Genomic DNA, 16,330 nt, shown 5'->3' with positions numbered 1-16,330 from the left:
CATCAAAGTGTGCGTATGAGACGAAACTGCATTTGTATGGAATAATTGTCAGATTCCGTCTGAAAGCTTCACATGTATCTGTGTTTAGCTGGATTTTCCTCACTGTTTCACTTTTAAACTTGTGTTATAGCTCGGGGTTCTGAGAAATTGTAAGAATCAGCTTTTTATCTCAGTGTTTTTATATTATATTTGTGTCAAAAACAACTCCATTATAGGGCCGCTCAGGTGGCGCAGCGGTAAAAACACAAGCTGAAACCAGAGCTGGGATCTCGAATACATCGTATTGAATCTCTGCTCTGTTTGCCGGCTAGGCTGAGCGGCCACATGAACAACGATTGGCCTATTGTTCAGATATGGGTGGGATTTAGCCGACTAGGGTTTCTCTCATAACTAATGCAATTACGACCTCTGCTAGCTGATTGATGGCGCCTGCACAGAGATGAGAAAAAGAGTGCTCTCAGGGTGTGTCTCTCCGTACACAATGCTGTACTTATCAAAGTGTAGGTGACAAGATGCATACGGCATGCTGCCCACGTGTCGGAGGGGGTGTGGGTTAGCTTCGTTCTCCTCAATCAGAGCAGGGATTGGCATTGGTGGAGAGGAAGCATGACGCAATTGGGCAATTGGACGCGCTAAAAGTCAGGAGAAAATGCATAAACAAAATATATGTAACAATGAACAGTCGCTTTGTTCAGTGCTCGGCTTGATCGGTGCGCTAATACGTCATCAAAGTGTGCATTTGAGACGAAACTGCATTTGTGTGGAATAATTGTCAGATTCAGTCTGAAAGCGTCCACATGTATCTGTGTTTAGCTGGATTTTCCTCAATGTTTCACTTTTAAACTTGTGTTACAGCTCGCGGTTTTGAGAAATTGTAAGAATCAGCTTTTTATTTCAGTGTTTTTATATTATATTTGTGTTATTTTCAGTGTTTGTGTCAAAAACAACCCCATTATTTTACATAGGCCTATGGGACCATGGAACGCATTAACAGGTTTCCCATACATCCTTATGAGAAAAAATACCTTAAAACTCAACACCTTTTAAACTCAGCGCCACTCCCAGAACCAACTGACGTTGAGTTTCAAGGTACCACTGTATTTTGCTAGTAGCTCGATGGTTACAATTCTGAACTAATAGAAGGTTGTTGGTTCAATCCCCTACTAATGCGAAGTTGCCATTGTTGGGCCCATGAAAAACCCTCAATTGCTTGCATGATATTCAGTCTAACTATAAGTCACTTTGGACTTACGTTTTGCACCTTTACTCACACATGTATGTAAGATCTAAGTAAGTAAAATTTCTGAATAGTGGAAGTAAATAATTCTTTGTACAAAGTCTAAGTCTGCTTTTAAACTAGCTGTGAATAATTAGGGCTAACAAAATGACAGCGCGACGCTAAGGTTAACCTGGCAACCTTGTTTTCAACCGACTGACCAATAGCAAAGCTCTATTTAATACACGTGATCAACACGGACCGTCTTCGAGAAGCACACAGAACTGTTAGCTCCTGGCTACACAATGTGTTTTAGCTTAGTAAATGTAAATTTTATTAGAAATATTATTAGAACTAGTTTTCTATATCCGTTGTGTTAATTGTTAATATAATTAGCTTTATATTTCTGTCAGACTTTCTTTTATTTCTTCCGGTTTGTAATGACAGGTGTAGCAACATGCTAACTGTTTGGGTTCAGTATGACAGGCTCCGGTGAGCTATGCTGTACTAAAGTTCAAAATGCCGCTCGTTGAAGCTAACCAGCCTCAGCTCATCCGCTCCTCTCAGAAGGACGATTATTATCAAATTAGTCTGAGAAATAACGCTAACGAGGCTTTCCAAGCACTCGCTGGTAAGGTTTACTTCGAAAATTATTAGTGCAGAGTGTAAAATCACGGTGTTCCGCACACCTGTGCACTGACTACATGGTCTTTTGCGATCACGCGCTGATTCACAGTGTTCCGTACACCTGTTAACTGACTTGCACAGGGTCATATTGTGTTCATATATTGGTCATTTCCAGTTTATGTGGTCAAATTAAAGCGTTTAATTCTTCTAAATGGCTCTGTTGGCAGAAACATGGTATCCTTCAGCACGCAGGACTGTGCAAGACAGAGGTACCTTGAAACTCGACGTCAATGGGTTCTGGGAATGGCGTTGAGTTTTAAGGTATTTTCCCCATAAGGATGTTAATGCGTTCAATGATCCTGTCGAACTGCATATATTTATAAAAGAATGGGGTTGTTTTTGACACTTATACACTGAAAATAACACACATAATATAAAAACACTGAAATACAATTAAACAGTAAAAATGAGCTCTAATAATTAAGAGTTTGTTTCCATGTCGTTCTTTTAGTACATTAAGTCACATTAACCTTTTTTTGCCGATAAGCGTTTTAGACTCTCTTGGAAAAGCTGATTCTCACAATTTCTCAAAACGTCGAGCTGTAGCACAAGTTTAAAAGTGAAACAGGAGGAAAATCCAGCTAAACACAGATACATGTGGAGTTGTCAAAGTGGCTTTGACGATTATTCCACACAAATGCAGATTCATCTTGTATTCGCACTTTGATAACGTTCTACTGCACCGCTCAAGCCAAGCGCTGAACAAAACAGCAGTCGCACACACTTTGAGTTTAAGGGTACAAATTTCTTGACGAAGGGTGGAGGTTGAGTTTCAAACATTTTGAGTTTAGGGGATGTTGTTACAAGGTACGACTGTATGTACAACTTGTTTATACCAAAGGTAAACACAGTGATCTATCATTTTCCCCTGACATGTCTTGGAATCGGGACCTCACTTGGGCCCATCTGACATCTAGATGGGGTCACAAGGGTTTTCACAAAGCCATTAATCTTAAGCTCTTGGCAAATAAATTTAATAAAATGCCGACAAATGTGAGAACACCTGCCAAACAGCAGCATTAAAAAACCATGCTGTCTTGTTTCTCGTATGACCTGGTGTCTGTAGAAGCCATATACAACCCCTGGCAAAAATTATGGAATCACCACTCTTGGAAGATGTTCTTTCAATTGTTTAATTTTGTAGAAAAAAAATAAATCACAGACATGCCACAAAACTATCATTTCTCAAACTGTCAACCCTCTGGCATTAAGAAACAATAAAAAAAGAAACAAATATAATAGTTGTGGTCAGTCACAATTGCTTTTTTTTTTAGATCAAGTAGAGGAAAAAAGTATGGAATCACTCAAATCTGAGGAAAAAATTATGGAATCATTAGAAAACACTGCACCATTATTACTTTGTTGCACCACCTCTGGCTTTTATAATGGTTTAAACTCTCTGAGGCATGGAGTTAACTAATGACAAACAGTATTCTTCATCAATCTGCCTTCAACTGTCTCTTGCTGTTGCCAGATCAGCTTTGCAGGTTGGAACCTTGTCATTGACCATTTTCTTCAATTTCCACCAGAGATTTTCAAATGGATTGAGATCCGGACTATTTGCAGGCCATGCCATTGACATTATATGTTTTCTTGAAGGAAAGTTTTCACGTCCTTTGCCCTATGGCAAGATGCATTATCATCTTGAAAAATGAAGTCATCATCACCAAACATCCTTTCAACTGATGGAATAAGAAAAGCGTCCAAAATTTCAATGTGGACTTTGGCATTTATTGAAGACCATCTCCCCTGTGCCTTTACCCGACATGCAGGCCCATATCATCAACAACTGTGGAAATTAACATGTTTTCTTTAGGCAGTTATCTTCATAAATTTCATTGGACAGACACCAAACAAAAGTTCCAGCATCATCACCTTGCCCAATGCAGATTCGCGATTCATCACTGAAGATCACTTTTATCCAGTCACCCACAGTCCACGATTGCTTTTCTTTAGCCTACTTTAACCTTGTTCTTTTCTTTTTAGGTATTAATGATGGCTTTTGTTTGGCTTTTCTGTATGTAAATCCCATTTCTTTTAGGTGATTTCTTACAGTTCAGTCACAGACATTGACTCCACTTTCCGGCCACTTGTTTCTCATTTGTTTTGTTGTGCATTTTCTGTTTTCAAGACATATTGCTTTAAGTTTTCTATCTTGATGCTTTGATGTCTTACTTGGTCTACCAGTATGCTTCCCTTTTACAACCTTCCCATTTTGTTTGTACTTGGTCCAGATTTTAAACACAGCTTACTGGGAACAACCAACATCTTTTGCGACATTCCACAATGATTTATCTTCTTGAAGGAGTTTTATAATCCTCTCATTTGTTTCAACTGACATATCTTGTGTTGGAACCATGATTCATGACAATCTGCTTTGTGCAACAGCTCTCCGAGGTGTAAGCACTCTTTTTAAACTGAAGAATAATTAGCAAATCTAATCTGCTGCAGATGTTTTGTTTTTAAACTGCAAATTACAGAGTGATTCCATAATTTTTTCCTCAGATTTGAGTGATTCCATATTTTTTTCCTCTACTTGATCTAAAAAAAGCAATTGTGACTGACCACAACTATTATATTTGTTTCTTTTTTTTATTGTTTCTTAATGCCAGAAGGTTGACATTTTGAAAAATGATAGTTTTGTGGCATGTCTGTGATTTATTTTTTTTCTACAAAATTAAACAATTGACAGAACATCTTCCAAGAGTGGTGATTCCATAATTTTTGCCAGGGGTTGTATATCCCGCAACAGTATTAAATGAGACACCACTCCCAGTAGGATGTTTCATTCAAAAGGTTCATTACATAAATCTGATTATCAAACAATCAGAATAACTTTGAATTGATTTGCAGTCACCCTACTTTCACAGCACAATAACCACCAGACCCACTTACTGTAGAGGGCATGCATTCAGGCCTGTACCTTTCTCTTGAAAAGCAACCTGCTCTTTTAAATCATATGGATGACTTGTCTGACCATATTACTGTCTCAAACACTGTAGACCGGAGAATACACTGTGATTTTCCTTTCCAGCTTGATCCAAAACCAAGCATATTGTACACATGTTGTTTGTGTATTACTCTAGCCCACCACTGTTGTTATTCTGGTTCAAATCTCAGCTGACTGGGTGTCTACACAGACACTATTGGCTGTGTCTGAGGGGGTTGCTAAAGCCCTAAGTTGGATTGGTGCCCAGTCCAGGGTATTTCTATCTTGTGTCCAGTGTATTCTAGTGAAACTAGACCTGCTGCAACCATGACCAGGATAAAGAGGTTGATAAATGTAATGGGGAAAAAAGAACATATTAGAATTGTAATGAATATAATTCCAATTTAGTTGAGAGTATTTGTTTGTTGGAATAGCATGGTAAAGTAAATTTGTGTGTTTATAATTGGATTAATATCTGAGATCTACTATTGAGATCCAGGGTTCAAATACGAGTGGTGCTATTGGCCTGTCTGGTGTCTACACAGACATGATTAGCTATTTATGTGGGTTGGGGTATAGGATGGCCGATTAGCTAGTGCTGGTCCCAAGCTCGAACAAAAATATGAAGGGTTCTGTTAGGAATGGCATCTGGCATAAAACTGTGCCAACACAGGTATGTGGATGATAATGATCTGCTGTGGCAACTCTTATTAGGGGAGCAGATGATGACAGGGAAAATAATTGAACTAAAATGGGTTGGCATTCTGTCCAGGATGTATGACTGCCTTGTGTATAATGTTTTTTGGTGGCACTGGACTCTGTAACCCAGAACAGGATAAAAGTTTTCCAAAAAAAAAAAAGAATGGAACAAAATATACTTGCTGTGCTGTTAGTATGCGTGAGAGTGCAGGAGTGCAAGGTTGACTGTGTTCCACCAAATCAGATAAAGTGTACGCTTTTCTCTTCAGGTTCCAGACGATGGCTGCAGTGGAGGAAAGAAGTGGAACTGCTGTCAGATCTAACTTACTATGCACTAACAACTCTGTCAGGTAATTAGAGGGGCTCTGCATAACATTTAACATACACATGATAACCAGGTTATTAAAAAGCCCTATGTTGTATGTTTTCGTTTTGGCTATTAAGTACACTTGATCTATAGTACAGTAGTACGTTTGTCATGAATGCAAAGACGCAACCATATAACATTACCGCATTATTTGGTTGGTAGATGAATATCAAGAGCAGCACAGCACCAGGGTTCTTAGCTGTGTGTGTATTTGTGTATCATGTGCCAATAGCTCATTACCATACTGAAATCCAGGGTTTGAATCTCAGCAGTGCTATTGGCCAGTCGGGCATCTACATGGACATGATAGGCTATTTCTGAGGGGCAAGATGGACAATCAGTCTAGCCATTGGAGTTGTACTTATAATCGCATTCTCAGTGCCGGTCCCAAGCCCAGATAAAAGTAAAAAGGGTTGCGTATGTGTACATTTATCCTATTGTAGTACGTTTGTCTGTACCCATCTATCTTGTTCATGAATGCAAAGATGCAACTATATAACATTACCACATTATTTGGTTGGTACTTGAATTTGGTTGATGAATTTCAAGAGCAGCACAGCACCAGGGTTCTTAGCAGTGTGTATTTGTGTGTGTGTGTGTGTGTGTGTGTGTGTGTGTGTGTGTGTTTTGCTGGTTTGATATTGGTGTGTCATGTGCAAATAGCCCATTACCGTTGAAATCCAGGGTCTACATGGATATGATAGGCTATTTCTAAGGGGCAATATGGACAGTCTAGCCATTGGAGTACTTATCATTGCATTCTCAGTGCCAGTCCCGTGCCTCCCTGTGGCACAGGAAGTCTAAGAACGAGTTTGAATCTGTTAACTATAATCTTTAATTGAACCTCTGATCTTTGAGCAACGTTTGTAATATATTTTCACAGGATACCAAACTTTAGGCGAAGAATACGTCAACGTTATCCAGGTGGACCCCACGAAGCGCAGGATTCCCTCCCGGACACGCCGAGCGGCCTTGGTTTTGTTGCACTCCTTCCTACCCTACTTCCTGGACAAACTCCTGGTGTGTGTAGAACATGAGCTGGAGGTGGAGGAGCGGGACTCCCAACATGTCCGGCGAGAGACGGCGTTGACGTGGAACCCTATGTTTTATATTAAAGCTTGGATCCGGAGAGCTGTCAGAATGCTTGACAGTCAGCAGAAGAAATCTTTAAAGCCTGTGATCTTTGCAGTGCAGCAGGGAATCAGCTTTCTGCACAGGGTGCATGTGGCTCTGTTCTACATCAGTGGTGCTTACTATCATCTGGCCAAACGGACATCTGGCATCAGCTATGTAAGTCAGATGCTTGTTTCATCAGTAAGCCATGAGTTTATTTCAATGCATTTTTATAGTTGAGAAGGTGAAAGTGGATGAGTTTATATACCTGGGGTCGAGTGTACAAAGTAATAAAGAGTGTGCTCGAGAGGTGAAGACGACTGTCCAGGCAGGGTTGAGTTGGTGGCATAGGGTTGCAGAAGTGATTTGTGATATAAGGGTATCTGCCCAACTGAGAAAGGAAGTTCTCATATGTCTTAAGGGTGGTGGCACTGACTAAAAGACAGGAGAGGGGGCTGGAAGTGGGTAGGGGTCGTCTTCCTATAAATGTCCATGATTTTTGAATGGGCTGTCCAACTAGGTCATGGTCAGGTGTTCACATACTTTTGGTCATATAGTGTACTAATCACATTTTGCCAGAAGCATGATGTATACTATCTGACAGGAGAAAGTAGGGAGGATTCTAATAGGACTAACTGATAAGGCAGATTATTTAGACACTACTTAGACAATGATTACGGTAACCAATTTAACACAGTTAGCCTCAGGCTATTCCAACCAAAGGGCTGAGGCTGCTCCGCATTCGTCTGCCATATTTGTAGGTTTTTGTGAGAAAAGATGTGCTGCACTGAATCCTGGGATTTTCTTCACCGCTAAGGAAGCATTGGATGCTCCCTCGTTATTCAGTCAGATTATCACTTCGAAATGAGGCACCTCAGTAGGCAGCATTTTAAGGTACACTATATTGCCAAAAGTATTCATTCAGGTGTTCCAATCACTTCCATGACCACAGGTGTATAAAACCAAGCACATAGGCATGCAGACTGCTTCTACAAACATTTGTGAAAGAATGGGTCGCTCTCAGGAGCTCAGTGAATTCCAGCGTGGTACCGTGATAGGATGCCACCTGTGCAACAAGTCCAGTCATGAAATTTCCTCGCTACTAAATATTCCACAGTCAACCGTCAGTGGTATTATAACAAAGTGGAAGCGATTGGGAACGACAGCAACTCAGCCACGAAGTGGTAGCCACGTAAAATGACAGAGCGGGGTCAGCGGATGCTGAGGCGCATAGTGCGCAGAGGTCACCAACTTTCTGCAGTCGATCGCTACAGACCTCCAAACTTCATGTGGCCTTCAGATTAGCTCAAGAACAGTGCGTAGAGAGCTTCATGGAATGGGTTTCCATGGCCGAACAATACCAAGCGCTATGCAAAGCGTCAGATGCAGTGGTGTAAAGCACGCTGCCACTGGACTCTAGAGCAGTGGAGACGTGTTCTCTGGAGTGACGAATCACGCTTCTCCGTCAGGCAATCCGATGGACGAGTCTGGGTCTGGCGGATGCCAGGAGAACGGTACTTGTCTGACTGCATTGTGCCAAGTGTAAAGTTTGGTGCAGGGGGGATTATGGTCCGGGATTATTTTTCAGGTGTTGGACTCGGCCCCTTAGTTCCAGTGAAAGGAACTCTTAATGCTTCAGCATACCAAGAGATTTTGGACAATTTCATGCTCCCAACTTTGTGGGATTGGTTTGGCCCCACAAATGTGCTTCTGGAAGAATGGTCAAAAATTCCCATAAACACACTCCTATACCTTGTGGAAAGCCTTCCCAGAAGAGTTGAAGCTGTTATAGCTGCAAAGGGTGGGCTGACATCATATTAAACCCTATGGATTAAGAATGGGATGACACTCAAGTCCATATGTGTGTAAAGGCAGACGAGCAAATATTTTGGCAATATAGTGTATCTAAGTCTTTTTTTAGCCTATTTTATTATATAGAGAGCTCACTAGATTTTCGGACAGACCCACAGAGAGTCATGCAGTGCCTAAGTGAATCCTCCACTGCACATGCCGGCCCCTCGACCATCCCACTTTCCCTCCTTCTGACGAAGCTAACCATGCCGGTTTGATGGCCAGCCTGGTTGTTAGCACCTCCGATTTTCAAACTCGAGACCCGCTGTGGTTAGTTAGTATTTTAGACTTCTGCTGCACCCGAGCACCACACAAATTAGCTTTTTTTTCTAGCACTGACAACTATATAGGTCAACCATATTTCTAATTCTGTTTCTTTTTCCCAGCTTCGTGTGCAGGCTCAGGCAGGAGATGACAGAGTAATCCGTAGCAGTTATCGGGTTTTAGGATTTGTCTCAGTTCTGCAGCTGGCCCTCACGCTGGCATTGCAGTTTAAAAGCCTGAAGCAGAGACAGCGGGCCAGACAGGAGTGGAGCCAGCACAGGAATCTTTCAGCAAGGTGTGAGCCTGCAACACACAATCAAGCCTCTACACCGGGGCTGCAACTAACTGTTATTTTGATGATCGATTATTCTGTCAATTATTTTTTTTAATGTTATTTCTGATCATACATAAATACATATAAAAGGATGTTATAGAATTATCCAATGACCAATGGAAAAAGTCATGTTTCACCTTTTTTGTGGTTTATTTAAACTGAGAGCAAAGCTACAGAGTTCAGGCTACTGATTTAGGACTCACCCACCCTCAGTGCGCATGTACCTACTTGCTACACAAACTCATTTAGAAAGCACTTAGATTAATACACTTACTTTGTAACTTCCAAACGTCAGCTCTACTAGACATAAAACCCACAAACGGAAGCTGTTTCGAGTCAGTTTGGAGTAGGGCTGAGCCCAGATTCTAACCTACACATTCACTCAAAACTTACTTCAAATTCTAAGCGATGTAAACAAAGTGATAAGTGTTAGGGCGCATTCACATGAGAAGCTTTTAAGAAATACGGTATTCCAAGATCTCTGCGATTAAGAAGCTTAATGAAACAATATAGAAGTCAAAGTTTTGCCGCATCTTATGTGCCCTAACTGAACTCGCTAAGAAATACGGTATTCCAAGATCTCTGCGATTAAGAATCTTAATGAAACAATATAGACGTGCAACATTGCGCTAGTGCTGCTGTGGTACCATCAAAGCTTTATACAGTGTACAAATCACCTTTCTGTTTTGTGCCAGTTTTAAGTATTCCCAAACTTTTGATGATTTGTATCTTAGAAAATGTTTAGCTTCTCTTGCTACGCTTGCTACGCTTGCTACGCTTGGCCTCTAAATGCTGTAGACGCTTAATGCCACCAACCAGTGACTTGACAAAATACGACTTAGGTCATGCACGCAGCAAGTAGTGCTAAGGGAAATCATATGAACGGTTATATGAATGGAAACGTTGTAGAAATTAAAAAGGATCATTTATAAACATAGTTTTAAAAACAATGCATCGACTTAAAATATTGACGTCGACTAGGTCGACCAATCGCAGCAGCCCTAGTTTGGAGTTTGATTGCATGGTAAACTCTTCACATATGTGTGTAACACTTTGTTTAATGCTAGTGTTTTAGTGAAAGCTTTATACAGACTGTGTCTCTGTTTTGATAAGCATGTTTAGCATGTTTAGTCAGTGCTTGTAATGAGACGTCATAAGCTTATCAGTTATGGTTTATCTGATAACCGACAATTAAAAAGTTTCTCAACAATCCCTGATGTTGCCAGCTATACACACACACACGAGGCATAACATTATAACCACTGACGGGTGAAGTGAATAATACTGATTATCTCTTCATCACGGCACCTGTTAGTGGGTGGGATATACTAGGCAGCAAGTGAACATTTGATCCTCAAAGTTGATGTGTTAGAAGCAGGAATATATACGTGTATATATTATACAGTGGTACCTTGAAATTCGAAGTCAGTTGGTTCTGGGAGTGGCGTCGACTTTAAAAGGCATTGAGTTTTAAGGTGTTTTTTCCCCATAAGGATGTATGGGGAAACCTGTTAATGCGTTCCATGGATGTGGAACTGCATATGTTAATAATACATAAAAATGGCACTTTACCTTTACTTGTTTAATGTTTTCTTTTGCTTCTTAATCCTGGAGATGCTTGATCTTGGAATACCGTATTCCATTCAGGCGCATTCACCTGAGAAGCGGCAAAAAAGCTTTTGCGCCGGAGTGTGGCAGTGCACAAAGCTTAACGTGACTTATTGTACTAAAACAACAAGCGAGGAATTTCATTAGTGGAGAAAACTTATGATCAGTAATAATTAAGAGAGGTTGAGTGTTTCTGTGTCATTCTTTTAATACATTAAGCCGCGTTAACCTTTTTGAACTCTCGAGAAAGCAGATTCTCACCATTTCTCAGCACTCCGAGCTGTAACACAAGTTTAAAAGTGAAACAGGAGGAAAATCCAGCTAATCACAGATACATGTGGACGTTTTCAGAGTGGATTTGATGGTTATTCAGATGCAGATTTTTCTCATATTTGCATTTTGACGTTTTACCGCACCGCTCAAGCCAAGCGCTGAGCAAAGCACCAGTCGCACACTAATCAAGTTTAAGGGTACAAATTTCTCAACGAAGGGTGTCGAGTTTCAAATATTTCAAGTTTAGGGGACGTCGAGTTACAAGGTACCACTGTATTACCCATCAATAAAGCTAAAAGGTCCAAAACTTTAAAATCCTGTCCTCTTTTTGCCCAGCCCACAGAGGACTCAGTCTTCATCTTCTCGAGCTTCTCGCTGTATTCTGTGTCTAGAGGAGAGGAGACACTCCACCACCACCCCCTGCGGCCATCTCTTCTGTTGGGAGTGTATCACAGAGTGGTGTAACACCAAGGTGAGCTACTAATCCTGACAAACAAATTTCTATTCAACATGGGAATCATAGAGCCTGCATTCATGTGATGTGTGACAAAGCCGATTTGCACGGTCGTGCCATTGTTTTTTATGACGGTGCAGCTTTGTTTATTTATTTATCAATAGGGATGCATCGATACCATTTTTTCCCAACCAAGTACAAGTACATGTATTTTTGTACTTGCCGATACCGAATACCTATTTAGAATACCGTTTTTAAAAAAAACAAAAACACATGTGAGAAGTGACGAGAAGTTCAATGATACCACGTCCAAAAATGCACGTCAACAAGTAGCGAGTGATCAAAGTGTTTGTGCGCTGACGTGATGAAATCAAGGAGGAAAAATAAATGAATCTGAGTGGATTTGGCAACACGAACAGCATGGATTGTTCTGTAGATAGTTGGAGGTTAATAAATATTTTTGCAATGTTGGTGTTTTGTTGTTATGTTTTGTAGAGAACGATCAGGTCAGAAATACTGTAAAACGTGTGTGTGTGCCGGTGTATTCTGATATAAACTATATTATCCCCTTGTCTCACCTGTTTACACTCCTCTCCTGCGTTTCCCCTCACACCGTATCCTGCGTTCTCATTGGCTGTTCGACATGTCACTCATTCCCAGTCGCACATCTGAGATCAGATATCTGACGTGCTAGAAAACTCTGCGAGCCGGTCGGATCGAGTTGTTGGATAGTTCACACTTAGCGATCGAGAGCCGAGTTTTGATCGCCGAGCGAACGCCGAGTTGCTCCCGAGCCGGCAAATCTAGCGCCGACCAGTCGCCGAGCGAAAATCAGGGCAAAAACCGTGTAGTGTGAACCAGGCATAACGCAGCAACGTGCACTAGGCACACGGTATCGGATGTTTAGTATCGGAGCCTCGTTTGCGAGTACGAGTACAAGTATCGGTACTCATGCATCTCTACTTATTAAGATTTTAATGTCATGTTTACACACCATGTTTTCATTAATGTGGGAAGAAACCGGAGCTCCTGGAGGAGGCCCACGCAGACACGGGGAGAACATTCAAACTCCATACATATAGGACCTCAGATCGTTCCACCTGGGGATCGAACCCAGGACCTTTTTGCTGTGAGACGACAGTGCGAGCCACCATGCCACCCATTTGCCGCTTTGACGTTCAGCTTTTACCACTTGATTCTGATTAAACTTTAACCCTGTTTGCCACTGACCTTTTCAAGCACGCCAACAATAAGACAAACTGCTTACATGACTTAAAAGCATTAAATTGATGATTCCTAAATTTATATTCCACTTTTGATTAGAACCACAGCTTTGGGGGAAAAAATGGTGGTGTTATGGTGACCAGAGAGGTGGGGTCCTTTCTGTGTGGAGTTTGCATGTTCTCCCCGTGTGTCCGTGTGGGTTTACTCCGGGTGCTCCGGTTTCCTCCCACAGTCCGAAGACATGCAAGTGAGGTGAATTGGAGGTACTAAATTGTCCATGACTGTGCTCAATATAACCTTGGGAACTGATAAACCTTGTGTAATGAGTAACTACCGTTCCTGTCATGAATGTAACCAAAGTGTAAAACATGACGTTAAAATCCTAATAAACAATGGCACAGCCAGCAGAAAGCAGTTTTGCGCAAAAGCCGCCTAATTTGTTATTATATATATTTTTATATCTTATTTTATTTTATTATCGCTTTGTCTTGGTCAGAGTCATGGTGGGTTCAGTTTCCCTAAACACCCCAACAGGACGCCAATCCATCAACATCCCACAACCTCTTTTAGACAATCATGTCTGTATCAAGACACCGACTGTACGATAGCACCGCTGGGGATTCAAACAATGGATTTCAGAAGTAGTGGGCTACTGTAATTTACCACAGTTTCACCTGAGCTCCTAGTCACATAAGTGTTAACATGTTATAAGCAGAAATACAATTTCAAGGCTTTTGGGAGTACAAACGAAGTCCTGTTTTTTGTCATTGTTTTTTTTGTTGCAGACGGAGTGTCCGCTGTGCAGAGAGAAATTTCAGCCTCATCGTCTGGTTTATCTGAGAGGTTACAGATAAAGAATCTTAATTTTCTTTGACTAATCTTTGACTAATTGTGCAATCCAAGAAAGTGTTACACACGTTCTTATTAAGCTGTCTAGGGTACATTTAACCTCCATCCTCTGAATGGTCATTTGTATTATTTTGGTTAGCTAGAAAATTCATCTACTTTAAAATATGTCTACATTCTTGGCTGTTTGTAACAAAATTAGCATAATGCTAACAGGGTTTTTGCTGTAAGTAAAATTTATTTTTGATTGCAAATATTAAAATAATTCAAATATTTTTCTTTTATTGCCATTTTTTAGAACTTTTTGTGCACTTGTGGGTTTAATACTGAATGAATAGAAAATTAATATAAATGTTTTGAGATTGTTGGCAAATTTATTACAAATCAGAAATGAAATCTGGCACAAAAGATGTATTCAGACCCTTCCTACAATGCTTTACGGAAGCGCCTTTGGTAGCAATTACAGCTGCAAGTCTCTTAAATACGTCTGTACAAGTTTTGCATAGCTGGATTTGGGCAGTTTATCCCATTCCTCATGGCTAATCTTTTCGAGCGCTGTAAGCTCTTCACACACGCTTAATAGAATTTTGATCCGGGAAATGAATTGCATTGAAGCCCTCTTGTTATTTTTACAGCAGGGTTCAGGGTCTGAATAGTTTTAGAATAGGAGGTTTGAATTTGTTTTCAAAAAACTCAAATCATGTTTCACTTTGTCATTATGGGTAATTGAGTGTAGATTGATGGGTGAAAGTGGCAGTTAGTTCCATTCCAAATAATATCCGCACTGTACGCCGATGAGGCAAAACATTATGTCCTAATATTTGTGTTCGTCCCCCTTTTGCTGCCAAAACAGCCCTGCAACTGTGTATCCTGACACCTTTTAATCAGAACCAGCATTAACTTCTGCAGCAGTTTGAGCTACATCGGACCACGCGGGCCAGCCTTTGCTCCCCACGTGCATCGATGAGCCTTGGCCACCCATGACCTTGTTGCCGGTTTACCACTGTTCCTTCCTTGGACCACTTTTGATAGATACTGACCACTGCAGACCAGGAACACCCCACAAGAGCTGTAGTTTTGGAGATGCTCTGACCCAGTTGTCTAGCCATCACAATTCGGCCCTTGTCAAACTCACTCTCTTACGCTCGTCCATTTTTCCTGCTTCGAACACATCAAGTTTGAGGATAAAATGTTCACTTGCTGCCTAATATATCTCACCTACTAACAGGTGCCGTGTTAAAGAGATAATCAGTGTTATTCACTTCACCTGTCAGTGGTCATAATGTTATGCCTAGTCGGTGTTTATGACAAACATGCTATAAATGCACTTCAAGGGGTGACTGGGTGGCACAGTAGGTAGTGTGAGTACCTGGGAGTTTTATAAGGTCACCTTGCTTAGGTCTTCTCTTGTTTCCTCTTACCTTAGAAAAACATGCGGAAGGATGTTAGCTACATCCCCTAAATTAATGATGACATGCACTGTAGAAGGATAAATATGCATAACATTTGTTTTCAACATTTCAATAATTTTCTCATGAATTTGTGGACAAACTGGAGATCGACTGTATCTATGGATATTGTTTTTGTACCAAATCATGATTAAAATCACCTCTTGACTTCATCCATTTAAAATCACATCATTATTTAGTGGCTCAGTGGGTAGCACTGTCGCCTCACAGCAAGAAGGTCCTGGGTTTGATCCCCAGGTGGAGCGGTTTGGGTCCTTTCTGTGTTAAGTTTGCATGTTCTCCTCATGTCTGTGTGGGTTTCCTCCCACAGTTCAAAGACGTGCAAGTGAGGTGAACAGGAGATACAAAATTGTCCATGACTGTGTCTGACATTAAAGACTTGAACTGATGAATTTACCTGTTTTGTCATGAATGTAACCAAAGTCTGTAAAACGTGATGTTAAAATCCTAATAAATAAATAAATCTCAATTGCCCCTGTCCAAACTTTTTTTGGAAAGTGTTGCAGGTTCAAAATGCAGTAGTAGAGGTATGTTAACAATATCTCAGGTTCATACTGTCTGCAATGAAATAAAAGTTAAAGTAAATCTAAGAAACACATTTTCAATTTGGGGTTTTAAATTTAATCCTTTAAGTCTAAAGATTTTCAATTAACTGAGTGCTGTTTTGTGGCTTCACTGTCAGATCAGTAAATTACTATGTTAATTTAAACACTGTGTTTCTCAATTGTTTGCAGTCTGTACTAAAATTTATAGTTGATATTACAGGGAACAAGCTGGCTCGTGCTTTGCTGAGGTGATTTTGAAATGTAGGGCGTAGAGCTCGCACCATTAGAGGCTGTAATTTCTCTGATGTTCATGTCGCTTGAATTAGATCATGTCTTCAAGATTGAGGATCTGTGTAAAATGAGATATTCATGCAGCTACACCTCAGGCAGAAAAGCATGAAAGCATTAATCTTTACAAACTACACAGCGACCAGGTAGTGCAGGCGTAAAT

The 16,330-nt window shown here is 40.7% G+C and overlaps 1 protein-coding gene across 3 annotated transcripts; it reads left to right on the top strand.

The window, feature by feature from the left end:
- Positions 1-1,487: 1,487 nt before the first annotated feature.
- Positions 1,488-14,140, top strand: pex10 (peroxisomal biogenesis factor 10). Of its 3 annotated transcripts, none has more exons than XM_062998521.1 (7): positions 1,756-2,164; positions 5,801-5,881; positions 6,782-6,918; positions 7,016-7,188; positions 9,249-9,421; positions 11,678-11,813; positions 13,805-14,140. In XM_062998521.1, exons 2-7 carry the CDS (start codon positions 5,811-5,813, stop codon positions 13,871-13,873), a joined length of 759 nt encoding a protein of 252 aa, XP_062854591.1. In that variant the 5' UTR covers positions 1,756-2,164; positions 5,801-5,810; the 3' UTR covers positions 13,874-14,140. The 3 variants fall into 3 exon arrangements, with proteins under 3 accessions (XP_062854589.1, XP_062854591.1, XP_062854590.1); XM_062998520.1 differs by having other exon boundaries at positions 1,763-1,847; XM_062998519.1 differs by having other exon boundaries at positions 1,488-1,847; positions 6,782-7,188.
- Positions 14,141-16,330: the final 2,190 nt, after the last annotated feature.

The sequence above is a fragment of the Trichomycterus rosablanca genome, chromosome 7 (genome assembly GCF_030014385.1).
Source record: "Trichomycterus rosablanca isolate fTriRos1 chromosome 7, fTriRos1.hap1, whole genome shotgun sequence".
In the NCBI taxonomy this organism is placed as follows: domain Eukaryota; kingdom Metazoa; phylum Chordata; class Actinopteri; order Siluriformes; family Trichomycteridae; genus Trichomycterus; species Trichomycterus rosablanca.
The sequence above is the reverse complement of the archived record's forward strand: the minus strand, read 5'-3'. Positions and strand labels throughout refer to the sequence as shown.